The following is a 25520-nucleotide window of genomic DNA, read 5'->3' on the forward strand; positions in this document are numbered from 1 at the left end:
AAGGTCCGTTAATGGTATGAGAACTCCACCCATTCCTAACGATCATTAAGGATGTACCACTGGTTCGAGCGTTGTTCCCACAAACAATCATCGTGTCTTTCCTCTGCCACTGTCTCGTCCCTGACCCTCGAAATGTCTTAGACGCTATTACCCGGCAACTCAAAGGGACAGGTCACGTCGCTGATCTGTGTCGATTGTTCAGGATGGTTCACCAGACCCATAATCGACATTCGAAGGACGAGTCTGAATTTGAGATCTGTGAAGAAATGATCATAATCAGCAAAGTGTCCAAAATTCAGCAACCGCAGCTGGTGTAGATACCGTGTCCAGATCGACGGAAGACGGATGAAGCAGAGGATTCTTACTTACCGGGCCGAGTGGTACCTGTCCATAAGTGTCCACAAGCATCGTACATGTCGTTCCCTGCCAATTCGACTAGCGCATCAGCCATGACCCTTGGACCATTTTCAAGCAGACAAATCTCTCACTCACAGGTCGTATCGCTCGTATTTAGAGCGCTATATGAGAAAGTCACAGGTAACAAGACCGGTTGTTGGTCTTTATGCGCAATGCGGTGATTTCCCCAATCGCCTGTGGCGATGAGTTTGTCGGTGGTCAAGTCGTACAGTTTTGCTTGGAGAGAGGTGAAGTGTACAGGGAGATAGGATGACGATGCGTCGGCTAAGGAGACAAAAACGGTAGTATAAGCGTGTGTACAATAGCCCACAATTCAACGGAATGGCGTATAGGGCAAAGAGGCATTAGGAAGAAAACGGATCGAGGGGAAAGACTGAAAGCGAGACTCACCATAAAGATTCAGATTGCCAGAGAATGAAAAGTTTGTAGGTGTACGATTGAACGAAATCGTCGAATTATCCACACTGAAAGGTTGTTCTCCGTAAAATTCGAAACTCGGTACTCTAGGAATGAGGAAGAACAGAGCGATCCCAAGGCTGTTCGTGCACACAATGATAACATCAGCATCATGTCGAGAGACACGGTAGAGATAAACTTACGCCACGACAAAAGCGAATATCGCTCCGACAAGTATCCTTCTCGTGAACCATCGACTACCGCATAGTCCACGTTGGTCACGAGTCCATTCTCGCCATGCTCTAGTACGTTTTTCACCTCGAAGTTCGGATTGACCTCGACGGGATAGTTCGTGCAGTTCGGATTTCTGCCATCTGGATGAAAGATCAGTGATCTTCTCAGCGTTATGTGCTTCAACTGGAAGTTATGAGAGGAAGACTTACTCTGCTCCTAGGACTGGGACGGATACTAGCTCTTCTCGAGATGTAGCCGATTTGGTATTCGCTGTATGACCCGTAGGCGCAACGTGATCGTCCACCGGTCGATAGCTACAACGACCATACCGGTGGTGATCTCCAGTCAGTATGGATTGGCGAGTTGTGGACCCTGCTTTTGGTAGAATCTCGACTCACCTCCTGTCATCTCCGACCATCCCGCCGCCCAAGCCCGATCTCAAGCTGCCCTCACCTTTCCCCACATCCTGCCCTATCCCTTGTCCTTGTCCATACCTATCGCTCCACCTAGGTCCCGTCCCGTCGAAATCCGCTCTCACATCAAAAGGTTCATCCTCCTCTTCACCTTGCTCGTAGTATAGCGAGTTGTGAGGTTGATGATCCGCGTAACCGAACGGGTTACCATAGCCCGATTGTCGGGGCGGCTGGGTATGCGGGAAATCGGTTGAGAGACGAGAAGTCATCGAGATCGATAGATACTGGATAGGTAAGGTGGGTGATTGGAAGTGGCGGGAATGCAAAAGTGGGGATACTCGATGATATCACAAGATGTGCGGAAGGTGTGACGGGCTGACGGGCTGTGTCGTTGAGCGGAAGCGGAAGTGTAAGTGTAAGTGCACGGATCTTCCGTTCCTTTGTCAAAGGTGGACGATGGACGGTGGGGAGTGATTTACCGCACCTCAACTATATGTTTGTTATATCAGACCTCTAGGAGATCATCAGTCTAGCATCGCAACGGAAGATGATAATTCCTCGTGAGATACAACCTCAGGACAAGCACACACCTCAAGTGGGCTGTGCTGTATCAACCAAAACAGAATTGCAACAAAACGCCCATGAAATCTAGGAGCCCCGCGTCACCGGCTAGACGTATGAAACACCTCCACCCCTATAACCTCCCCTTCAAGGGGATTAGACCTGTTTCAAATGGTCATTACAAACTGCCACTAATACCGCGTTTGTAATCCCCAGATACTAATCCCGAATCACAATTTGTAAATCGTTCATTTCCTCTTGTGGTAATTAGCTCGATTACAATGGCTAATTAATACAAATCCTTCCCTCCCTCTTTTCTTTTCGTCCCTTGCTAGCTTGATTGTTGTTGTTGTTGTTGCCCCCCCACCTCCGAACCAACTCGTCACTACAAACATCTTTTCTAATCAACCTTTACCTTTTACTTTATAAACGATAGGTACAGGAAAAGTAAAAACAAATCAGGTGGAGGTCGTCCATCCACAACATCATCATCGTCAACAACAACAACAACAATAGTGAGTCATAGCCACATCATCATCGTGATCATGTCAGGGGTTGGATCGATGCATGTTCTTCAAGACACGCGTCGTCCCCCTCGTATGTTGCTGAGAGGGACCGTGCTAATCGTTGTTGACCTCTTTCACCTGCTGTTGTCTCTTATCCTCTACTCCTTACCACCCGCACACCAATTTCGCCTTGTCTCGTCTGAGTTCCATCATGCACAGAACACAATACCGCCACGATGTCCGCACCTACGTACGAAGAGATGGAGGCCAAGAGGCAGGAGGTGAGTTGCTGGCGTTCCCATATCGACTGACTTCCATACCCACGGCCTCTCTCCACCACAACTTTCAAGTCTTTCGTACTGGTGCCTCGAATGTCTACGTGACATGTACTAATCACATGCACTCCCGCAGATGATCACATCCTTCCGCGAGATCGCTTCCGCTATGACACGATGTGTCCAAGTGATCGAAGATTACACCTCTCTCTCCCCTAATCATCTTACGAAAACCGACTTCTCCCAAATTGCTGGCGGTGTCCAAGCTGCCCTCGCACCTCTCAACGGCCATGTCATCGACGGCATCAACGTCAGTAGTATCGCACCAGGAGCTCTCGATCTCAAGAAGGAACGAAAGAAGAAGGAGAAGAAAATCAGAGATCCTAATGCTCCCAAGAGACCGCCAAGCGCATACATCTTGTTCCAGAACGAGATCAGAGATGATATTAGGAACTCGAACCCGGGTATGGCGTACAAGGATATCCTCGGTATCATCTCGCAAAAGTGGAAAGACTTGACTGATTCTCAAAAGAAGGTAAGTCAATTCCTCGTACGATTCTTGACGAGCACAAGCTGACAACGACCGTGTCCCGCTCGCAGGTTTACGAAGGGCTGTATCAAAATGCCCACAAGACATACCAGGCCGAGGAGCAGGCCTACTCCAAACGAGACGACGGAATACCAGTACCCGCTGCTATCATTCCACCTGTAGCGTCTGAATCTTCAGACAGCAGCGACTCCGATGACTCATCAGATGACGATTCGGTGAGTAATGAGCAATCTCTCATTGCCCTGGTGTTCCATGCTCACCCCCACGTTAGACACCCGCTGTGACTGTCCCCACTTCCGTTTCCAAATCAAAGAACATAAAGCCTCCAACTACGACACTGCCATTACAAGCTCCGACCGCAAGTCCCGCCACATTACAAGCTGCCACAGCGGCTGTGGCACCCGCGTCTGAAAAGAAGGAGAAGAAGAGAAAGAACAAGGAGGACGAAGCTGCTGTCGCTGCTGCCTTAGGGACGGCTGCCGAGAAGAAGGTGAGTAGTATGGTCTTTCAACATACACCAAGATAATCGCTGATATCTTTCTGTAAACAGAAGAAGAAGAAGACCAAGGAGTAGTGTGTAGGAGATTGGATGGAGGGAAATGTATATAGAGCTTGTTTGGGTTTTCATGTGGAAAGTACAGTAATGGGTGTATCGTATGACACATAATGATGCATCGTCCCTTGCGATAACACAAGTGCGGCATAGTATGGGATGAAATTAGATGGATAATGATTAATCACCCACCCACCCACCCAACCCCGTAAAACTCCTTTGCCATCAAAAGTGTAGCAAACCGCAACAACCACACGCCCATATTCTCTTTTGGTGGACAGCACTGTTCTCAGAGCATCGTACAGTATCAATCACTGATGTTCTGACTATTAGTGACTGACGTCAAAGCTGTGTCTTTCAGTGCGAGATCTCGTCTCCTGTCCAATGTAACATATCAAAATACCAGTATTTACAAGTGCCGGTACGTGCCACCTCACCTCACCTTGTATTGTACGCGCGCGTAACTTGCATTGGATTTCAACCACGTTATTGTCATTAGTTGTTAGCACAGCCTTTTCACGCACCGGTGCTGTAATAACAAAGAATCAACCCTGCATCCCTCATCTCCTTCATCGCATTTGTTTACATATTATACACCTTGCAACTTGCAACTTCCAACTTGACGCATCTATCCAGCTCGACTTTGTGTACCGTGCACAATAGACTACAAGGACAAGGGAATCAGACTCAAGACGCCATCAGTAGCAGCTGGAAGAAAGGTTGGACCATTCAAAGGGATTCCACCACCCAATCAATCCCTCTGTCACGACGACGCGGATTTCCAAGAGTCACCGACGTATTATCATCAGTTGGTGATTTCGGAGATATCATCAAGGGCGGCTCGAGTGTAGGAACACTTGAGGAGTCAGGATTGTCAAGCGAACGGGGCTTGTCATTCGAGCAGCATCTTCCATCTCGCATCAACAGAACAACACAACACATACACAGACACATTGATCGACCTCGTGTAAAACCCTTCTGCGTAGAACACGACCGACGCAATGGCCATCCGCTTTCGGAATGCCACACCCGGCACGCTCATCTGTCTCATTGCGACCGCCCTCCTCGCCATAGTCTCCTTCAACACCCCATTACTGAAATCGCTAGATTTCCTCTCCGCCTCGTACTCGGAGGGAACGATATCATTAGGAACACTAGGGTACTGTTTAACAGTCAGTGGGACACAGACATGTGTGGGACCACAAGTGGGGTACGAGTTTAGTGAGTCTCGTCACGTTATGTTGGATGCGCAGTCGAAGTGATGGTGCTTGATTTGGATGGGATGCTGATTGTCTTGGTGTGATAGACCCTAATACACTCTTCGGCGTGACCGCTTTCGACTTGCCCGAAGCAATCACCAAATACCTCACCTACGTTCTCATCTTACATGTCGTCGCACTTGCCTTTGCTGCTCTCGCTACGATTATCGGCATCTTCGCCCATTCTCCTACTTTCCCATTACTCTGTCTATCCATATGGATGGCAGGTATCGCCTCGACCTTCTCCTTCTTCGCTCTTGTCTTCGATCTCGCTATGTTCTACATCGCTCGATCGCGTATCAACTCTGTCTCTGGTGCGAGTGCCGAAATAGGGAAGAGCGTCTGGATCACTCTGGCCGCTTGGGCGTTGTTAGCTGTTAGCGGATGTTTCTTCGGAATCGGGAACTGTTGTGGTGGTTGTCGAAACGAGAGAGAAGGTGGAGATCCGAAGAGAAGCAGATATGATAGGGCGAGAAGCGAAGGTGAAGAAGAGGATTATAAGATGAGAATGATGGCGATCGACAATGAAAGAGCGAGAAAACAGAAACAGGCCGAACAAGGATTACCAAGTTTCCAAGAACTCGTCCCTCTCAAAGATGATGGCGAAGACAAGTATCTCTACGAAAACAACCAAACTGCAGCATTACCGCAACAACAACAACAGCGAATCATGCCCGGTGGACTAAGGAGAGACGGAAGTGTATTGCAAGGTGTCGGAGTAGGATACGGAAGGAGAAATAACGCGACGCCGTCAAACGATCCATATGCCACGGCGGCAGGAGGCGTCAATGGGTATCCAGGAGGTTGGGCTCAACCGCAGGGTGGATATCATGGAATCCAACCTCCCGCTCCTGTAGCGAGGAGATTGTCCGATGTCACTTCCGCAGGCGACTTTGTCGGTGTAGGAGCAGGTGGAGCGGGTGTGGAAAGAACACAACCGCAGGGATACGGGGGAGCTGGTGGACCAGGCGGAGGATATTATGGTGAACATCAATATGACGAACGGGCAGGAGCGACAGGATATGGAAGTGATCAAGGTCATTATGGCGGTGCTAATGGAAGTGCAAACGACCAACATTGTGCGTGATCAGACAATCTCACTCCACAAGACAAGGACAATGAAGCTTACATGAAAGAAATTAGATTACAACAACAATGACCCGTATCAACAACACAACCAGCCACAACAAGGCTACAACGATCCTTACGGACAACAACCACAACAGACAAATGGGTACAACGACCCTTATCGAACAGGTTCAGCTCAGCCCTACGATAATCAATATGGAACAGCTACGACCATGTCGATGCCTAATCCCAATCCTGTTCCGCAAAGCTCTCGCTCCCCTCCTCAAGGAGGATATGACTATTCCGGCGGAGCTTCTTCAGAGTCGTATGACCCTGGACCGAGAATTAGCAATGCTGATCCGTATGACGGGTACGATGATGGTCTCGGAGCGATAGGGATGGCTGTCACACAAGGAAACGCGGGTAGACACGAGAGGGATTATACAGGTCAAACTTTCGGAGCTGGTGGTAGTGGGGGAATTGGAGGAGGGTACGATGATGCTCAACTTCAACCTCAACATCATGCTGGATCGTCGACAGCTTATCCGCCGCAGTCCAGCGGAGGAGTTCATGCACCTAGACCACAACATTTAGTCCAACCTTCCGCAAACGACTTGTTACGATCGCCTCCAGCCAGTAATGTTGGCGTCGGTTATGGCTACGAAGAACAATTGGGCTTATCACCGGATGATGGGATCAGTTCGGCGAACAGACCCCCGAGTTATTCAGCCGGAAACTATGCGGTGCAAGACGGAAGACCAGAGAAGAGCTCGTATAGATGATGACGGGGCGTGGCGTAGAACAAGGGTTATGTGTGGACTTTTGGGGCAGGAGTTAACGGCCAATTCTTTTGTACTTTTTAAACATGTAACCAGTTTGGACACTTCCTGTACAGTACACTTCAGTGTCGAAATGCCATGGTATGCATAATGTATTCTTACATACGAGTGTACAGTATGTCTTAACAAGTGTAACAACAACAGTGTTGATTGTTACTTTTTATGACGACAGAAACCAAGTGCCACATTCACCTGCATTGTTGCTTGTTGCTCAAGTGATGAGACCTCCACGGCGCGTTCTCACCAACTTCGTCTGAAACAAGGATTGTTGTTATCAATATAACTGATCAATCATTTGCCGACTACTCTGCTCACCATCATCTAGCTGCACGCGACAAGCGGATCGATCACTCAGTCTCCTGTTCCTGTGGAGGACACGAACACAGCAGGATGATAAATTATGTTATGCTAGTTTCGAGGCAAGGTGAGTGGTCTTTACGTCCGTGTGATCATCTCCATCGTGTTGCCATTGGCGTTGCCGTTGGTATTGGTCTCTCGTACTCCCAATTCGATACTTCAGCTGCCTGTGGCTTTGAACGTGCTACGCTACTACTTTTGTCGAACGAGATCTCTGCAAAGCCTAAGGGGTAGTCTAAAGACTACACTCAAGCCTTAGCTTCTCTCCCCTACATCATCACGGACCGTCCACTTCCCTGTTGTGATTGATGAATTGGAAAGACGCATAGGAGTATAAGCTAATACAACTCCGCCTTCACCCATACCCTAGGCAAAGTACGCCTTGCCAAATGGTTCCAAACATTACCTAGCAAGACGAAAGCGAAGATTGTGAAGGATGTGACTCAGCTGGTATTGGCTAGACGGACTAGGATGTGTAATTTCCTGGAATACAAAGGTGGGTCTTGGTGTGGCAAGGCGGTGATGCAGGCTGGCTCCTGAGTCGTTGTGTCCTCGTTGTGATCGACGAAATGCGAGACACTTGTCCCTCCTCCCCTTCGTCCATGGTCGACTATGTCCCCGAGTCGACCTATTCGCATTTCTCCTCAGAACTGCCAGGCTTTGGCCATGTATCCTGTCCTATCCCCTTCCTATTTCGAGACACAATCTTTCTCGCCCAATTCATCCCTAACCCCACACCATTACCTGTATATCATGCTGATCATTGTACTTTGACCGTCCGCAGATACCAAAGTCATCTATCGACGATACGCATCTTTATTCTTCATCACTTCCATCTCACCGGGCGATAACGAGCTGGTCACACTAGAGGTCATACATCGTTATGTAGAGGTGCTGGACAGGTATTTCGGCAATGTGAGTGTCAAGTGCAAATGGTAGAGAAGCGCAGCATCACAAAACGAAGGGAAATGCGATAGTACAGGCCGAGGAAGCTGTTTTTTTGCCATGGTCAAGGGATGGTAGCAAAGCGGACCGAAGTAGTTTGAGAGACTGACGTAGTGGATGTTCTCGCTTGTAGGTGTGCGAGTTAGACCTCATCTTCAACTTCCAGAAAGCCTATGCTGTGAGTGTTCATCTGGTCCGTTTTGGTTTTGTCAAGTATACGAGTCTGATATCCTTTCTAGATACTGGACGAACTCATCATCGCTGGAGAATTACAAGAATCTTCAAAGAAAGCTGTATTGAAAATTGTACGTCTGCTCTTCGTCTCCTTCCGCCATCTCTCCCCAGAGAGTACCTTGCGTTATTCGTGTTTGTATATTGGAGACCAACCACTTATTTCATTCGTTCTCCGCTGCAGGTCGCCCAGTCGGATGCTATTGAAGAGGGTGAGTCATTACAATCCGGTTTGAAGGAGAGTGGGTTCCTATGAAAGTACACCTAGAGGAGGGTGAGTGTGATCAATGGAATAGCGAGTGTGGGAGGACATGTCGGGAGGAGAGGGTATCACTGGACAGATGTGGAAGGATTGAGCGCGTAAATGTTTATGAACTGGGCTGACTCGCCTTGATGTCACCAGCGGAAGTATCAGAGGACTCATTAGCTCGTCTGGGTAGTTTGGCGAGGGGGTGAACCGGGTAGATTGAGTCTCAGATATCGATTAGATTTGTATTATGTATGCAGCACGCAACGCTCTCGACCACTAAGAATGTGCAGATTCATGCAATAGCAATGATCATAGAGATTATCTGATACAAAATACTTCGAAATATTGGTAATGGCAACAATTACAACGAATAGTGGGGAGTTCTGAGCTCGAGGTCACACAGTCAAATCCGACGTAACATTCAATCTATATTCTATACAGTCTGTAAATATACAACAAGTCATGTCAGTAATACCATCACTCGTCGCCTTTCCGACCGGGTTCTACTGAACTTACATCATCATCATAATGCCATCTCGTCAATTTCGGATTAGACGGTGCCGTCCTGACATATCGATCATTGCCTTCCGGTCTGAAATGAACCAAGAGAACGAATTAGCCCCGTTCCTTTCCCCACTTGGAAACATTCGAGTACTATCGAAATACGGCAGGACACGCCGCTCACTCACCTCTCTTTCTTGGTATTGGAGGCAAGCATGGATTGCATAGTGATGCAGATTGCGACGGCGTTGAGGACTGTCGCAAGGAAGACGATTAAGTGAGTTCAACATGATTCAGTCTTCGAAGGATCTTTGTGGACCTACCTGGAGACCATTCGTTTCCTGCGTAAAAAGGAAGTGTTAGTCACCAAGGTCTTCGGTCAAGAAAACAAGTAGAACAGCAGATAGTCATGACGTGTACGACTCACCCAATATTGAAGCGCATATATGACCATTAGAATAGACGTGCGGATGTAAGGGCGGTTGGTATTCTGCATTAGCCAGAAATGTTACCTATCCCGAAGAACAGGTTGCGTGAGCTAATCTCCTATACAATTATATTTCCCCTCACTCACTTCTGGTACTTCGATAGGATACCGATTTCCAAACTTCATTCTTAATGCAAATGTCTCGCCCTGGTCGCATGCATTTAGTCAGCTGATCTTGAGCTTCTGAGGCGCACGGAAGCTGATAGTTAGCAGAGAATATTTGCAACTGACTCGGTATATCGTCTCTTCTCCCAGGACGGAAATGAGGAAAATCCATTCTTGCATCGAATCGGCAGAATGGAGGACGATGCCCGGTGGTGTGCCTTTCGTATTGATATCGGCGAGTTCTTTCACTACGCACAAGGGAGTCAGTACTTGTACACGACCTCTCGGGGAGCACCGGCAAGACTACTATATTCCTCCATTAGAATGCATAGGGGAGGTGCCGCGATATTACGAGGAAGGGAAGTGAACCGTCATATTCACTCACTAAGCCTTTTCGTCGAAAGACCCGCTGCCATCTTGGACAGCTAATTCGTCAGTCTATCAGATCCCGATTGAATGGCCCTCCTATGATGTGAATAAGTGACTTTGATACTATCTGAGTGGATGGCAGATATGATCAAGCCGAGACAAGTGACGACGTCAAAGTCAATGTTGATTTTACAGATAACGAGCGGCCACTTGAACTTGAGCGTGTCGTGACGCACAGGCTAGGTCTCACTTGCGGGGTCTCCACCGATAGCAGTGCCACGTTATCCGGGAATTATCGGAAATATCTCTTTGGTGAGAGCGAGCGAGCGAGCGAGCAAGAGAGGTTGTTATTGCTGTCCTCCATACATACTTCTTTTGCCTTGTCTTCCTGCAACATCTATACTTTGCTAAACATTTAACTCAACCTCAGGAAAAGACTTTTAACGACTGCTGGATAACGACAACTACGACTGCTAGATCTGTACTGACCAAAAAACACCCGCTCAAACACTAATATGACAAGTGGTCCTCCTGAACAAACGTTCTTGGAATTGGAAGCGGGCTCAGAATGGAGGTTCGAATTAGAGGCAGATGAGAACATAGCTGTGAGGGTGAGTGATCTCTTCTATCTAGACGTTGTTCGGCGATAGGAATGCATATTGTACATGTGTGAATGCTGGTTGGTTGGCTGGTTGGTTGCTTGCTTGTCGGTGAGCTGAATGGTCATGGGGTATTCTTTTGTAAGTCTTTATGAAAAACGAAATATGAAGGATATGGCTGATGGTCAGTTCACCTCACTCTTTCTTCCTTGCCACTGTCTGTTGTATTGCACTGCTACAACTGCCCGGGTTTGATGTGCCGTATATAGATAGTTTTCCCTTGTCTTCTGTTATGCCATATGAGCTACAGCGTGTTCGCGAATACAGTATCCCTTCCTTTGGTCTGAACAGCAGCAAATAGGGTCAGCGACAACTGCAGTGCAGGCTGTCACAAGGCGGATGTTCACAGACATACTTGCCATGCGGTCAAACCACATCTTTCCTTCCCTCCTTCTGTTACTGCTAAGATATTCGTGGCTCTTGCTGTGACTACTTACCGATCATTACTGACCTGCCTATTTCATTCGTTATTGTGATTTTAGGTTCTCTCCCCCGATCCAGTCTTCATCAACTCTTGCGAACTCCCTCCTGCCACTTGGTATCCCCTCTATCGTCACCTCAAATCATCTCTGTACGCTCCCAAACCCGCCCGAATAGAAGTCGCTCCTTCCCTCCCCGCCTCCCAATACACTTCCACCTCAACCACACAACCACAATTGCTCAATCTCCATTTGGCATTGGAAAGATGTCGAATACTAGCGAGAAGATCTGCGGGACCGAGTGAAGGATCTCAAGCGGGTCCGAGAGTCATGATTCTCGGTCCGCCCAGTTCGGGTAAATCGACAGTGGTGAAGAATTTGGTCAATCTGGCACTGGGATCGGGAATGGGTTGGACGCCAGGTGTCATCGGGTTAGATCCATCAAGCGTGAGCTGAACTCCATCATTCGAACCACTAACCTAGGCACAACCGTATTAATTCCTTGTTTTCTTTGTTAGCCCTCCAACCTCATTCCTGGCACGATCTCTCTCTCAACCCCTTCAATACCCTTACCGACGCACCATCTCGCACAACCGCTCGGCTCCCCGCCCACTTCCATCCCCTCGAACACATTATCAGCAGACGTACCCACCGTCGGATGGTGGTTGGGCGGTCTGGAACCGACGAATAGGAATGCAGAAGTGTGGAAGGCGTTGGTGAGCTCGATGGCGCAGAAATGGAAAGATCGATGTGAGCAGGATAAGCTGGGTAAGTGTTGTGTGATTGGTCATGTATCAATGATAACTAACGAAGGCGGACTAAGCTTTGAATTCTGGGTTGTTTGTGGACACTTCGAGCGCTTTTGCGAATCCGTTATTGGGGACGAAGAAAGATGATCCAAAAGCGAGGTATACTCTCGTAGCGCAGGCCATCGAGGCTTTTGACAGTGAGTAGGGCGATATCTACAACAATAATTAGTCACTGCTCTGCGCAAATTCGTATTGACAAAAAATCGCTGATCGTCGACTTGATCACTAGTCGACACACTGCTCGTTATTGGCCACGAGAAACTACACATCGATCTCTCTCGTCTCCCTACCGTCCAATCAAGGAACATGGCTGTCATCCGTATCCCCAAATCGGGCGGCGTAGTTGATCTCGACGAGACATATCGCGAGACCGCTCACAATTTCATGGTCCGAACATACTTTTATGGCGAACCGTCACTCACTAAAGAGATGGGAGGGTTGATGGGGAGGATGGTTTCGTTGGATAGCGGCGGATTACATCCGTACAGTTTTCAAATAGGTTGGGAGACCTTGGTCGTTCTCAGAGTTGGAGAGGGTGAGTGCGGCTCATTCGGATCTAGTGTGAACGCCGATAACTTTACAAGGGATTGTAGCTGATCATCGTTGCCTTCCCTATCGTATTCAGTGAACGCCGCCCCATCATCCGCTTTACCACTGGGATCTTCCCGAACTCTCTCCCCAACTCATCTATCACGTGTCGATCCCTCTGGTCCCGCACATGTTGTCAGACTACTAAACACTGTACTTGCAATCGTATCAGTCAGTGCAGAAGATAGGATCGTCCCTGAGAAAGTGAAGACCGAGCCGAAAGTTGCGGAAGTCAAAACTGAGATTGGGGATGGGGATGTCAAAGTGGAAAGTAAAGGTGAAGGAGAAGGTGGAGAGGAACAGGGAGACGGAGCAGAAGGTGAGGGAGAGGAAGCAGAAGAGGAAGATATGGAGGAAGTTCCATTCAAAGAGGAAATCGGCACGAGAGAAGTTCTAGGATTCATCGTCATGTGAGCGGTTCATCCCACAACTCAAGTTGTCCTCGGCCTCTTGAGAAGAGCACGTTTAGCTGATCATCATCAATTGCGCTTTCGCAGTACCGGGATCGATCATCAGAAGAAGAAATATACGGTCCTCTCCCCAAGTCCTGGAAAATTACCTTCGACAGTGGCCATAGCCGGATCGATCGAGTGGGTCGACTCGGCCTAAGCGGGGCAGCGTACGCACGCACCGATCACACATGGTTTCCTTCCATTGGCATCATCGAGTAGATGTCATGTTGAGCTCGAAAGCAAGCATTATACAATGTCGTTAGCAATATCGCCTATCTGGCAATGAAACGTAGATTCAATGAATAATGCATGATAATTTTTCACCTTCCTTCTTCCTCTGCATCCACTATTCCTCTCACTTTCGCTCTAGTAGATCAAACAGCCAATTGTTCACCCGCCGCCTCTTTCTCCAATTCCACTTTCCTCTTATCTTGCTCTTGCTTATCTCTCAAGACCCAAGCCAATTCAACCCTCTTGACAAACTTCTCCCTCAATTGCGACACAACACTTTCCTCTGCTCCTTTTGCGGTGAGCGACTCCAAAGTCTTTTCCATCAACTCTACGTTAGACGGGACGTTTTCCTCTGCCAATTTGGTAAAGATCTCAACGGCTCCTTTGATATCTTCAGGATTGATAACGAGCGCACTTTGACCCGCTGCAAAGATGTGTGAGGGAGATTGAGCGTTCGACTCGAGGAAAGATTTGTTCACTACGGCAGGTGAAGATGATTTCGGTAAGATGGTTTCCAAAGTCGATGAAATGACGGAGGTGACGTTCTCTGGTAGAGAAGCGGAAGGGGAAGAAATCTGCGAATGGAAGTGAATGATCTGACGGTGGACTTCGGGGTGAGAGGGGGAGAGAGAGGAAGCTTCGTTGAGACATCGGAGTGCGGCGAGGTAAAGCTCTGCAAGTCAAGCAAGTAAGCATCGGTCCATTCGGTCTGACTCGCCCCCGCTCGATCAAGTGCGGCAGCCCACTCACTCTTCCTGATGAAGATCTCGTAACCTGTTGTCCAGACTTCTACCCTTTTACTGGCGAGCCTTTCGAGAGGTTTCCAGATTTTCAACGCATCGTCTACTGGTGTCTCAGACTTGAGCAAGTTCAATCCATTCGGATCTTCGTCTGGAACAAGGGGGTCGTCCTTCTTATCTCCAGTAGCAGCGGCAGCTATCAATCACTTCATGTCAGCATAGAGCACTCTCGCACATCCCACAGGCCGTAATGAAGAACAAATCCGTCACTCACCCTTCTTGGCTTTTTGTTCAGCCTTTTGGGCCTTTTTAGCAGCCTTCTTTCGTTCCGCCTCTTCCTCAGGAGCTGAGCAACGGCAGCTCTGTCAGTCATGACTCACCATCCCTATACCAATTCATACTCACTCAGTTTCTCCTCGGTCAAGCTGGGATCATCGTGCACCTTCAGGTACACCTCAATGGCAGCAACAGCTCCCTTGAAGTATCCGGGGTGCGATCGGAGTTGGTCTTCGTAACGCATTAATCTGGTACGCGATTGTACAAAGTCAGCTTCGACTCTGACGGTATGGCGGAAAATCAGCTGATCGACTCACGAAATGTAAGAGGAGAAAGTCATCCGTCTCATGCAATATGTGTGGAAATCGTATTGGTCATCCTCGTACTCTTGGAATACCTGCAAGGGGTATATCGAGTCAGTACGACATCGTCTCCGCCAGTAATGAGCAGACAAACCTTGACCACAGTCTGATATCGTTTCAAGGCCATGGCCAGATTGTTATTTCGTCTGTAAGCATCTCCTTCCTCTTGCAAGAACCAAAGACATTGCAAATCTGTTAAATCCTGAACAGGCGATAGATCCTTCTGCTCGTCGTCGTTAGTCACGGCCTCTCATCGAAAGTGATCGATGTCATCTACCACTCACCTTGGTAAACATCACGACCAACTCCTCCGCCTTTTGCACGTTCCCCGCTCTCAACCAATACTTTGCAGCCTTTCCGTTCAAAAATCTATCTTGACCATCTAGTAACCTCGCCTTCTCCATCTCGTGTGCTGCTCCGAGCGGATCACCAGCACGCTTGAGCACCTTCGCCTTGGCCATGTACAGTTCGGGAAGGGTAGGAGTGTGTTCAAGTGCGATGTTGAGGAGTTCGAGTGCTCTTGTATGATTCGGGTTAGGGTTGAATGGGTGGGAAAGGTGGAGCGCGAGGTAGTAGTACGCCCAAAGGAGAACCGTAGGAGGGGAGATAGAGTCTGTGCGGATCGATAGTTCAGCAGATACTATTATTGTCTGACTTGTCCACTCACCAGCATCGTTCAAAGTGGAGTCCTTTTGCAATTTGGATACAATTTCCTCGACGATCTCTCCGACAGCAGTCATCTTCGTCGCATCTGTGTAGACACCTTTGACATCGACAAAGAGCGAGGGAACACCTCGCTCGAGCCCTCTGACGATGTATGCTCGGGCCAATTCCCTGAACTTGTCGCCTACAGTCATTCAGATTGTCAGCTTGCAGCTGGAGCTAGTCCACCATGGGCTAGCTACCTACTTTGCGCAAAGTCCAAAGCCAATCGTCTGGGGGCGGCTGATCGAGGGAAGGTCTCTGAGAATTTGGAAAGTGTTTCGAGGACCTTCGCTCGTGACTCCTCGTCAAGTGAGACCGCTAAACAGAGTATAAGCGTAGCTGCGCAGACCGACAGAGATTCAGTGATACTTACTGAGGTCGATTCCATCTGACTTCAAGTATCCACGGTAGTATTCCAAGTTGTCCGCATTCTGATCCAGCAGTTCTCTATACGTCTCCAAAGCTTCACTCTGTCTTCCGAGCGAGGTCAAAATTTGGGCTAGATCGAAAAGGTCAGCTTTCTGTGTGGCTCAGCCGGAGGTGTCCATAACTTCGTAGCTCACCCTTCAACTGCGTGACCTCCCCTCGTGGACTAATCACACCATCCCTGATACCCTGTCTGAGCTTCTCAAGACCCTCCTGCTCCTGGCCCGCCTCGATACACAATCTGATGACATGCAATAGTACCTGACTCTTCTCCGGTGCTGTTGCTCCGTCGTTCTTCAAGATCGTTCGATAACCGTTGTAGATTTCCAGAGCTTCTTCAGGATCGCCATTTAGCTGGTGGGCGATCATCAGCGCAAGCCAGGAGGAACGGATCTGGGGCCGGAGGAGGAGGTAGTGATGTCTCGCTGCAAGGGCGGGGGCGTATTGTCGTGTGTGGGTCAAAAGAGCGATCGAGTCTCGGATAAGAGGGATGTTGTCCTGTGTCATATACCATGTATTAGCCGCCACAGCCTAAGATGACCCAATGATCAACAATCAACTCACGGGATCCTGCTTTCGAGCCATTGCAAACGCTCTACTGGCTTCATCCCAGTCCTTCCTCGCCTTGGCCAGAATACCAAGCACATGCCATGTGATATGACTTGTGATGTCCTTCTTGATCGCCAATCTAGCCATGGTCTCCGCTTCTTCCTTCTTGGGGACGGCAGTGATGGTCAAAGGATCAGGAAGGGACGAGTGGAGGGTGAGTGCTTTGAGAGCAAGGGTTTCTAAGGTATGTATTGATGAGCTTCGCGCATGCTTCGACGAACACAAGACGCGGGAGCTCACCTCCATGGTTGGGAAACTTTTTCAAGATTGTATCAGCCGCTTTGATACCCTTCTTATACTGCTTGAGCTCATATTGAGTCTATTCAACATATTGTCAAAGTCAGCAAATCGTGAACATTGACGAACATTGACGAAGCGTCAAAACGAAACGCACCAAGAGTTCTCGGAAAAGCTTGTTCTCCTTGTCAGGCAGCTGACGATGCTTGGGTATTTGTGCCATGACGAGGTGAGCACTGGCAGAGGTGAAGTCAAGGGACAGGGAGTGAGATGAAGTTCGAAAGAGTTGAGCTGGAGGTTTAAAGAAAACGGTCGAAGTGTGATTAGGGCCAAATTGAGGGTTTCCACTATTTCGGAGTACGAGCAGTTACCCCGCACAACAATAATAATAATAGACTCGCTACGCATTCAGTACTAATCCCGACACACAGCAACAACATTTGAAGTTAACTTGCAATTTCATTGTTTCTCATATCGATTTGACAGTCTCCCGACAGCGACAAGGACGATCAGCATCTCGGCGACTCACAATTGATACAACGCTGAGAGGTGAAACGACGACGCACCTCGCGATCAAACGGACGACCTCGCTTGCCCTCCTTCGGATACCCTCAAATGCGATGGATTCGATAACCCCATAACCACGTATACCTAATCCATCGACAATATGCCAATCGGAGATATCACCTCCTCGAGTCCTCGCGCTACCTCGATCTCAGTGACTCCAGAGGAGCTTGAGGACGATGCCCCGAGGTCCATAGCTTCTCTTAGATCCAAGTTTGAGAATCTAGCCGCGGGAGGCAGTGCCGGAAGTGGGACACCGAACGGCGGAGGACCAAGTAATGGTTCGACATCGAAAGGCTTTACCGGAGAGAGAGGACGACTGTTGAGCGAAAGATCAAGTGCGGTCGCTGCTCCACCTGTTCATGCCAGATCTTTGAGCTTGAACGGTCATTTTGAGGGACAGACTTCCGCACCCAAGGTAAGCGGATACAAATACAGACCTGTGAGGGCAAGCGCTGAGACCAAATGTATTGCCATACACAGGCTCCACCTCCCAAACCGACTTCTCGACCTGTCACACCGACCCCGAGCGCATCACTATCACCGTCACCATCCTTCCTCCCTACTGCTACGTCGAAACCCCCACCAGCTGCACCGCCCTCAAGACCGATAACTCCTAAGCCCGCTTTCCACACCGTCAATTATGGCTCCGGCTCGTCTATTGAACCTCCACACCTTGGCGAGGACTCCTCATCTTCCCTTCTCAAACCCTCCGACTCTCTTTCACAGACACCCACGACATCGCCCGCCGTGACGAGCAGTTCTACTTTTTCAGACGCACCGAAACTTATTCGTCGGCATGCGCCTCCTGTACCGAGCAAGCCCTCGTCGGTGGTAGCGACGCCTACAGGTTCTGACGATGGATTAGAAGCAGCACCAGAGCCAGAACCGGCGATCTCAGTAAAAGCTTTACGGGATAGGTTCAACATACAACCTAACGCTGAGGCATCCGGCTCTAATGGTCATCTGGCCAAGTCTGTATCCGCAGACGGGTTGCCGAAGAACATGACCATACCAATGACCAACAAACAATTCTCGGCTCCTTCGCTAAAGCAGACGTCAGCGGACGGAATGACTGAAAAGGATATCCCCCTCTCCCCTGGATCCGACTTGCCGCCGACTGAAGACCCCACCGCAATCGAGCCGATCAAACATCCCCCTCCCCCTCCGCCGCCAGTGTCAAGATCTGCCTCCCCAGCTCCACCGGCTCCAAATCGTGCTCACAAACCGGTGTTGAACCGAAACCATAGTCCGCCTCTTTCATCGTCACACGACGACCAACCTCCTCCTCCCTCCAGACAACCGGTTGCACCTCCCCAATTGCCAGTCAGGAGACCTACTATCGCGTCTCCAGAGGTGATCGATCATCTTCCTCCACCGCCGCGCATACCTGGTAACAAGCCTATCCTATCTCCTGCACTTCCTGTATCGACCTCCAATTCGACCGATTCAAGCTCAGCTCCTCCGCCGCCTTTGCCCACCAGATCTCGAGCAAACACTATTGGGCGACCGGAACGAGACACTGTTCCGTCCCCAGCGAATGCGCCGCCTGTACCCAAATTGCCTGCTAGAAACGCCACAATCTCCGTTCCTGGCGTCGCACCGAGCACTGCTGCACACGCAGGTCCTCCTCCACCGCCGTCTCATCCATCGTCACCGTCATCACGCAGTCGTGAAAACACAGGTCCTTTACCGCCACCACCTCTTCGCAGTGCAATGGTGAACAACGCATCTTTCTCCGCATCGCCACCGAGGCGCTCAAACTCCGACGACAAGGAAGACGAGGTGTATTCTGATGAGGAGGACGATCAGGAGGAAGCGACGCCTATAGCGGGCTTGAGTGCACAAGCCAAACGTCTATTGGAAGACTTCCCAGACTCAACACAAGCAAATCGCCGACCACCCAGCTTTGTCCCCGATACGAAGATAAGAGATTCGACTCATCACATGTCGTCGTATGCGGTGTTTGGCAGATATGTCTGCGTTGGGTCACACCATGTGCGTATCTACGATACACAGCTGAGCGAACACCCAATCGCTGTCGTCGACATGAAGGAGACGGGTCTAGATCACAAAGGAAAAGATCCGAAAATCACCGCCATGTGTTTCCGTCCCGGCGCCACAGCTGCGGAAGAAGGAAGGTATCTCTGGTGCGGAACCAAGGATGGACATCTATGGGAGCTGGACATCAGCACAATGTCAGTCAGCAATACGAGGTCTTTCGCGCACGCTACTTCCATCTGCCATATATTCCGACATCGCAAGATGCTCTTAACTCTCGACGACTCCGGCAAGTTGCTTGTATTCGAAGTCGGTACTGCGGAAGGGAAAACGCCAGCTCTGATCCGGACTTTACGAGTTGGAGAGAAATTCACTTTCGCCAAGATGCTCTGTGGTAAACTATGGACCTCTTCGGGACCTGCTCAACGATCGACAACGTCCAGTGCAACTGCTCGAGGGCCGACGGTGAGGATATACGATCCTTGCGCAGCGGGGACGATGCCTCCGGCCAAATCGCTTTTCACGACAGAGTGGTCAGGAGCAGTAACAGCCGCAACATATATGCCTTTGCAGCCCGAACACATCTATCTGGGTCATGAAGGCGGTTTCGTCTCCATCTGGGATGCAGAGGCGTTGACCTGTACGCAGGTGTTGAAGATTTCGACGACGGATATTCTGTCCTTGGAAGGTGTAGGAGAGAGGTTATGGGCCGGGAATAGGAAAGGTCAGATTCAGGTTTTCGATATTAACGATCGACCATGGCAAACGACCAACATCTGGTCGGCACATCCGTGAGTGTCTGCTCTGTCAAATGATACCAGTGCTCGGCTAACAGGAAACGGTGGGCAGCGATATCCCCGTTCAGACACTTATTGTGGATCCTTACTCTATCGAGTACGCGGGACGATATACCTGCTGGTCGTTCGCCCGTGATGCGCTGAGAGCTTGGGACGGCTTGCTATCGGTAGATTGGATTGGTAAGTCTCATTGGGCAGGCTTTCTTCAGATTCACTGTCGAGTGGTGGATGCCTAGCTGACATTCCGCGTCCTTCGTAGACAAACAGATGGCCATCCGTCAACCAGCTTTCTGCACTTTCCGGGATATCAACGTCCTCGTTTGTTCCTGGAATATCGACAGCGCAAAACCTACTGAGCTGTCGGGCTCTGAAGCGAACTCGCGTTTCCTCGAGGAATGTCTCAGGTCGGTAGACTCGCCTGATATCATAGTCTTTGGATTTCAGGAAGTCATCCCACTTACCGATAAGAAGCTGTCAGCGAGTAAGTCTGGACCTACACCATACTTAGAATGATTAGAATGAGTCTGATCGGAACCTTACGATCTGCAGAAACGCTTCTTTTCGGCGGCAAGAACAAAGACTCAGCTTCGACAGCGGACAAGATTTCACCGGCTTATCGACAGTGGTCAGACAAGCTTCAACAAGCCGTCAGGATGGCTGCATCGCCAGACTTCCCATATGTCAAGATCCATTCGGAAAGTCTCGTCGGTTTGTTCACCTGTATCTTCGTCAAAAGTAATCAGAAGGACTCGTTACGCGACTTGGACATTACGACTGTCAAGCGGTGAGTGCATCCTGCCTTTCGACAAAAACAAATGCTTATTCAGGTCGTGGGTTCAGGGGCATCGGCGGTATATACGGCAACAAAGGTGCCATCGTTTCTCGAATGATTATGGATGATACCTCTCTGTGTTTCATCAACGTTCATCTCGCAGCTGGCCAAAGTCAGAAGAGCTCGAGGAACGCGGACTTGGCAGGAATCATGGAGGACAAAGCAATCTTCCCACCTTCCGAAGAGGTACCGTTCGTACATGGTGGCGATGGAACGGCTATTCTTGATCATGAGATGGTCATCCTGAACGGAGACTTGAACGTGAGTGTGCTGGTTGATATCCATGTTATTACACCGTCAGCTAACACCGCATCGGGGTAGTACCGTATTGATCAACGAAGAGAAAATGTAATATCCTCCATTACAGCAGGAGAGTTGTCTTATTTACTGGAACATGACCAACTGCGGAAGGAGATGAGATCGAACCATGCTTTCAGATTGAGGAGCTTTGAGGAAGCGCCCATCGAGTTTGCGCCGACGTACAAATACGATCCGGGGACCCATGAGTATGATTCCAGTGAGAAGAGACGAATCCCCGCTTGGTGAGTGACTCTCCTGCACTATTCTACTGTGAATCGTTCGTTGTGTAGCGCGGTATACTGATACCTCATTCTTTCAGGTGTGATCGAATCTTATACAAGAAGTCTGATCGGATCAGATCCCTTAACTATAGACGTTATGAGCCAACAGTGTCCGATCACAAACCGATCTCAGCGGGATATACGATCACTCTGAAGGCCGTCGACAACCTGAAGATGATGGACGTGAGAAGGGATGTGACGGCGGAATGGGCGAAGAAGGAGAAAGAGTTGCTAGAGAGGATGGGGGAGATCTTTGAGAGTGTCTTGTGAGAGCACTACCCAGGCAAAGTGTAGTGTAGTGGACGTATAGATTGCAAAGGATCTTCGATAATGTAGCCAATATGAAGGAATCACCGCATGGAATGGGAAAAGTGGGCTTGATCCGCAGCGCCACATCCAGGCATCGACAAAGTGCAAGTAACCGGGTGGAGGACGTCCTTGATTTCCGGGAACATAGTCCACGTCAATAGTCATTTCCCACTTCCTTTCATCTTGGTCTATTAGGTTAGATTGCTTAAGCCGCTCGACTTACTACGCTCTCTGAGAGCTAGGTCACTGTGGTGGTCATCAGAAGACTGTCGGGCGTATCTTATCACGATGTCGCGGGATATCGACGGTGCTTCAGGCCTAAGACACTTATCTCTCAATCCTCCTCCTCCAATTCGAAAACCATCTCGCGAGTCGACTTTGGAAAGCGTCGGTCAAGCTGTTGATATCTTTGATCTCTACGGTGTTGAAGATGGAACAAATGGAGGAGCGGGAGAGAGGGATAGTTGGCCAGTTGGAGGACACAAAGAGGAGATATCGACCGAAGGAGATGCCGGCGGATTGCAGACTCCTACAGACGGAGAGGGCAGGATCTCGATTAGCACAGCTTCGTGGGAAGGTCCGATGGGTGCTTTGGCCCTAGGTAGGCCTATTTCTGAGGACCAAGAGCGTCGTCCTAGCTCGACCGCTCGCAGAGGGCAAGAGGAAGGTAGAGAAAGATGGAGTCATAACGACCTTACTCCTGATATCAGCATAACCGACACTTCTCCGCCCGTATTCCCACAGACTCCAACGCGTAAACCTCCTCCTCCTTCCTCATCGCCAGTAACGGATCCTCATCTACACACTGGTAATAGCTCACGAGCCAACTCCCCCGTCCATCCATCGATCACTCGACTTTCACCGAGACACGCTTCGACGCTTAACAGCTCAGTCGGGAGTGGGAGTAGACAGAGCAGTATGATCAGCGACGGAACGAGGACCAGTGTAGATGACGACGGATATGGAGATGGTGATGGTGAAGGAAATAGGAGTCAGGTCAGCGTGGCTGGTTCAGCTCAGTATCCCGGGGAAGAGAACGATGCGTTCCATGTCAGGTCGACTTGTGAGTTGCCCTTGTCCTTGCCTCCTGCTATGAACGATGATGCGCAGTCTACTGGCCTTGAATCATGGTGGACGAACGCTGACTCGCCTCACAGACGCACGGCTGGACAACGAAGGGGTTCATGGAGACGGCTGGGATCCTGGCGTAGAACGAACTCGAGGCGGTCCGTCAACTGGGAAACGAGCGACAGTCTTTGAAGCTAGCAAAACCGGAGACGTGGGCGAACAAGAACGGCAGTTCCTCGCCAGCCTAGACAGGTCAGCTATTTTGCTGACGTCGTAATGCATTGGCCACGCTGATACCTGTCTCGCAGATACGGATTCATCAACGAACCTTTGAGGAATCGGTCTGAAACTCGTCTCGCTCTGATCCCTTCGTCCCCGCTCACAAAGGTTCCAAAACTACCTTCCATCTCACCCCTGGCTGGGAAGCCAGCAGCTGAACCAATCTCATCCTTCATGCCATCAGCAGATCCTGGACCGTCTGCTCGAATACCTCAAAGTCCACGTATGGATGGGAACGGAGAGGAAAGACTACGGCAGAAGGAGAGCGAACGTGTAGGGAAGTGGGGAAAGATGATGAGTGTAAAGAATAGAGATAAAGGTGGGAATATCAATGAGTGGGAGTGGAGGACGGACGGCCAAGGTGCAAAAGTGCGTGCTGCTACCTTCCAGAAATCCTGATGGTATAAGCTGATGAAAAATACAGCTCCCGAGACGGGTGTACAAGGGTATACCGGATCGATGGAGGATGGCAGCTTGGTGGACACTTGCCGAGGAACGGACTCGGGAGTATAAAGGCAAGGGCAAGGAGAAACGGGCTGCAAGCGAAATGCTCACAGACTATCATGTGCGCGAACTTTCCCCGTATCGATACGATGAGGCAGCCAAGCTGACATACGTTCACCTCAGAATACCATCGATCTTCCCTCGACCTTTGACGTTCAGATCGATCTTGACGTCCCGCGTACGATCAGCGGTCATACGATGTTCGTCACGCGATACGGCACTGGTCAGAGGAACCTATGGCATGTTTTACATTGTTTCAGTCAAGTGTGCGAATCTTGTGGTTATGTGCAGGGCATGGGACCGATTGCTGCAACTTTACTATGCTATTTCGATCCAGAGGTGAGCAACAAAATGTTCCATGCTCACTTGCTGTTGAGGTTTTCGCTGATCGTGTTCATATGATCTTGGCAGAGGGCTTATGCTCTGCTCGTGCGATTACATGATGTCTATGGAATGCACGATATCTTCGAGCCTGGATTTCCTGGTCTTCTGGAAGCGTTTTACGTGCAAGAACGGTTGATGGAGTGGTTGATGCCGGACTTGTATCAATCTTTCGTACGTGAACCTCCCTCTTCGCCCTTTCGTATGTCGTGCTCACTTATAGTGCTTACAGCAACGTAACATGATATCGTCCTCGGCTTGGGGTACGAAATGGTATATCACGCTGTTCGTCAACACTGTGCCTTTCTCACAGCAACTTCGATTGTGGGACGCGATGTGGCTGGATGGAAGAGACGTGATGATCATGACGAGTGTGGCTATCCTTTGGGCATTCAGAGGTGAGTCAAACTTGTGGTCCTAGCCAGGCTCAAGAGCTGCACTGATCGTCTTCATGTGTAGATTTACTCTCGGCTAAAAATGCCACTTTTGAATCGATCTTATCGCTACTGTCTTCATACTTCGTGGCAGAAGACGAAGACGTCATGATGCGCTGGATAAGGAAGATGTTGAACCAGCCTGGGACGAAGACAAAGATGGATGCGTGGAGAGCGGAATGGCACGTCTTGGTGAAAGAGGGGAAGAGTGGGACGGCTCTGTTGTGATGAAAGTAAAGGTAATAGTATTACATTCTATACATAGTGACGGCGTGGATCGTGTAGTGATGAAGCCACGCGGACTAGAGGCAATTGATAACTTGCTCAGTGGATGCCAATTTTGTCATGTCGACTTTGTTTATCACTCCCCTTCGTTCCTTTTCGTACTCGGGTCGTTGGACAATGACGCAAAATAACGTTGTGCATCTCTTTTTGGAAAGCGCAACGACGTACTCTGAAGTGCAAGTATGTTTGGAAGTGACAAAGGTTTGCTATTGCCAAGTTGGAATTGGAGCCAATTATCGTGAAAGGGATGTACGGGGGTTTACTGCAGTAATGCTGTCGGGCAAGGGTATAGTACAAAAAACCTAAACGCAAGGCTTGTTCGTATTTTCGTTTGCTGTTCTAATTTCACTAAAGTATACCGTGACATACATAGCTACACACTTTTCTATTCATCGCCACGTCGTATTTGACCTCAAATACAGAACACTTCATTATGTCGGTGACTTTCGATAAGACAGTCAAGCGTTACACAAAAGCGGAAGAGGGCACCGAATTCGGGGACGGGACGGATCACGACGAACCTATCGACCGTAAGTCTAATTTAACAGATTACCATAGGCGCAACCATGGCTATCTGTCTAGCTTCAATTTGGAAATTACAAACTGACTGATAATGTGATCTCGCTATGATTGACTGTCCGGCCAAAAAAGGGTTT

At 49.4% G+C, this 25520-nt stretch overlaps 9 protein-coding genes across 9 annotated transcripts; 6 read left to right on the forward strand and 3 right to left on the reverse strand.

Annotated features, from left to right (window-relative positions):
- Nucleotides 1-137: 137 nt before the first annotated feature.
- CI109_103437 (uncharacterized protein) lies at nt 138-1729 on the reverse strand (the record flags this gene model as incomplete). The annotated part of the gene is made up of 7 exons (XM_032005663.1): nt 138-256; nt 370-423; nt 493-681; nt 808-953; nt 1017-1187; nt 1257-1361; nt 1446-1729. The coding sequence occupies 7 exons, from the start codon at nt 1727-1729 to the stop codon at nt 138-140; spliced, it is 1068 nt and encodes a 355-aa protein (XP_031860152.1).
- Nucleotides 1730-2763: 1034 nt separating this feature from the next.
- CI109_103438 (uncharacterized protein) lies at nt 2764-3926 on the forward strand (the record flags this gene model as incomplete). The annotated part of the gene is made up of 5 exons (XM_032005664.1): nt 2764-2808; nt 2939-3337; nt 3403-3567; nt 3624-3842; nt 3903-3926. The coding sequence occupies 5 exons, from the start codon at nt 2764-2766 to the stop codon at nt 3924-3926; spliced, it is 852 nt and encodes a 283-aa protein (XP_031860153.1).
- A 980-nt stretch (nt 3927-4906) lies between these two features.
- CI109_103439 (uncharacterized protein) lies at nt 4907-7014 on the forward strand (the record flags this gene model as incomplete). The annotated part of the gene is made up of 3 exons (XM_032005665.1): nt 4907-5126; nt 5212-6243; nt 6308-7014. The coding sequence occupies 3 exons, from the start codon at nt 4907-4909 to the stop codon at nt 7012-7014; spliced, it is 1959 nt and encodes a 652-aa protein (XP_031860154.1).
- Nucleotides 7015-7461: 447 nt separating this feature from the next.
- CI109_103440 (uncharacterized protein) lies at nt 7462-9060 on the forward strand (the record flags this gene model as incomplete). Its single annotated transcript, XM_032005666.1, has 7 exons — nt 7462-7495; nt 7799-7924; nt 8213-8343; nt 8507-8551; nt 8613-8678; nt 8789-8816; nt 9008-9060. The coding sequence occupies 7 exons, from the start codon at nt 7462-7464 to the stop codon at nt 9058-9060; spliced, it is 483 nt and encodes a 160-aa protein (XP_031860155.1).
- A 271-nt stretch (nt 9061-9331) lies between these two features.
- On the reverse strand, nt 9332-10363 carry CI109_103441 (uncharacterized protein; the record flags this gene model as incomplete). The annotated part of the gene is made up of 7 exons (XM_032005667.2): nt 9332-9446; nt 9544-9610; nt 9679-9696; nt 9783-9867; nt 9930-9989; nt 10074-10195; nt 10333-10363. The coding sequence occupies 7 exons, from the start codon at nt 10361-10363 to the stop codon at nt 9332-9334; spliced, it is 498 nt and encodes a 165-aa protein (XP_031860156.2).
- A 468-nt stretch (nt 10364-10831) lies between these two features.
- Nucleotides 10832-13400, forward strand: CI109_103442 (uncharacterized protein; the record flags this gene model as incomplete). Its single annotated transcript, XM_032005668.1, has 7 exons — nt 10832-10927; nt 11458-11841; nt 11913-12162; nt 12218-12340; nt 12433-12738; nt 12829-13201; nt 13289-13400. 7 exons carry the CDS (start codon nt 10832-10834, stop codon nt 13398-13400), a joined length of 1644 nt encoding a protein of 547 aa, XP_031860157.1.
- Nucleotides 13401-13617: 217 nt separating this feature from the next.
- Nucleotides 13618-17052, reverse strand: CI109_103443 (uncharacterized protein; the record flags this gene model as incomplete). Its single annotated transcript, XM_032005669.1, has 14 exons — nt 13618-14147; nt 14225-14410; nt 14489-14560; nt 14620-14738; nt 14808-14887; nt 14947-15075; nt 15137-15465; nt 15520-15699; nt 15762-15875; nt 15931-16056; nt 16121-16481; nt 16548-16771; nt 16833-16911; nt 16987-17052. 14 exons carry the CDS (start codon nt 17050-17052, stop codon nt 13618-13620), a joined length of 2595 nt encoding a protein of 864 aa, XP_031860158.1.
- A 444-nt stretch (nt 17053-17496) lies between these two features.
- On the forward strand, nt 17497-21874 carry CI109_103444 (uncharacterized protein; the record flags this gene model as incomplete). The annotated part of the gene is made up of 8 exons (XM_032005670.1): nt 17497-17811; nt 17877-20185; nt 20244-20371; nt 20451-20672; nt 20741-20975; nt 21032-21284; nt 21345-21565; nt 21643-21874. 8 exons carry the CDS (start codon nt 17497-17499, stop codon nt 21872-21874), a joined length of 3915 nt encoding a protein of 1304 aa, XP_031860159.1.
- Nucleotides 21875-22201: 327 nt separating this feature from the next.
- Nucleotides 22202-24807, forward strand: CI109_103445 (uncharacterized protein; the record flags this gene model as incomplete). Its single annotated transcript, XM_032005671.1, has 8 exons — nt 22202-22976; nt 23071-23233; nt 23290-23629; nt 23685-23825; nt 23888-24103; nt 24176-24319; nt 24378-24543; nt 24605-24807. 8 exons carry the CDS (start codon nt 22202-22204, stop codon nt 24805-24807), a joined length of 2148 nt encoding a protein of 715 aa, XP_031860160.1.
- Nucleotides 24808-25520: the final 713 nt, after the last annotated feature.

Source organism: Kwoniella shandongensis, chromosome 6, assembly GCF_008629635.2.
Source record: "Kwoniella shandongensis chromosome 6, complete sequence".
NCBI classification, from domain to species: domain Eukaryota; kingdom Fungi; phylum Basidiomycota; class Tremellomycetes; order Tremellales; family Cryptococcaceae; genus Kwoniella; species Kwoniella shandongensis.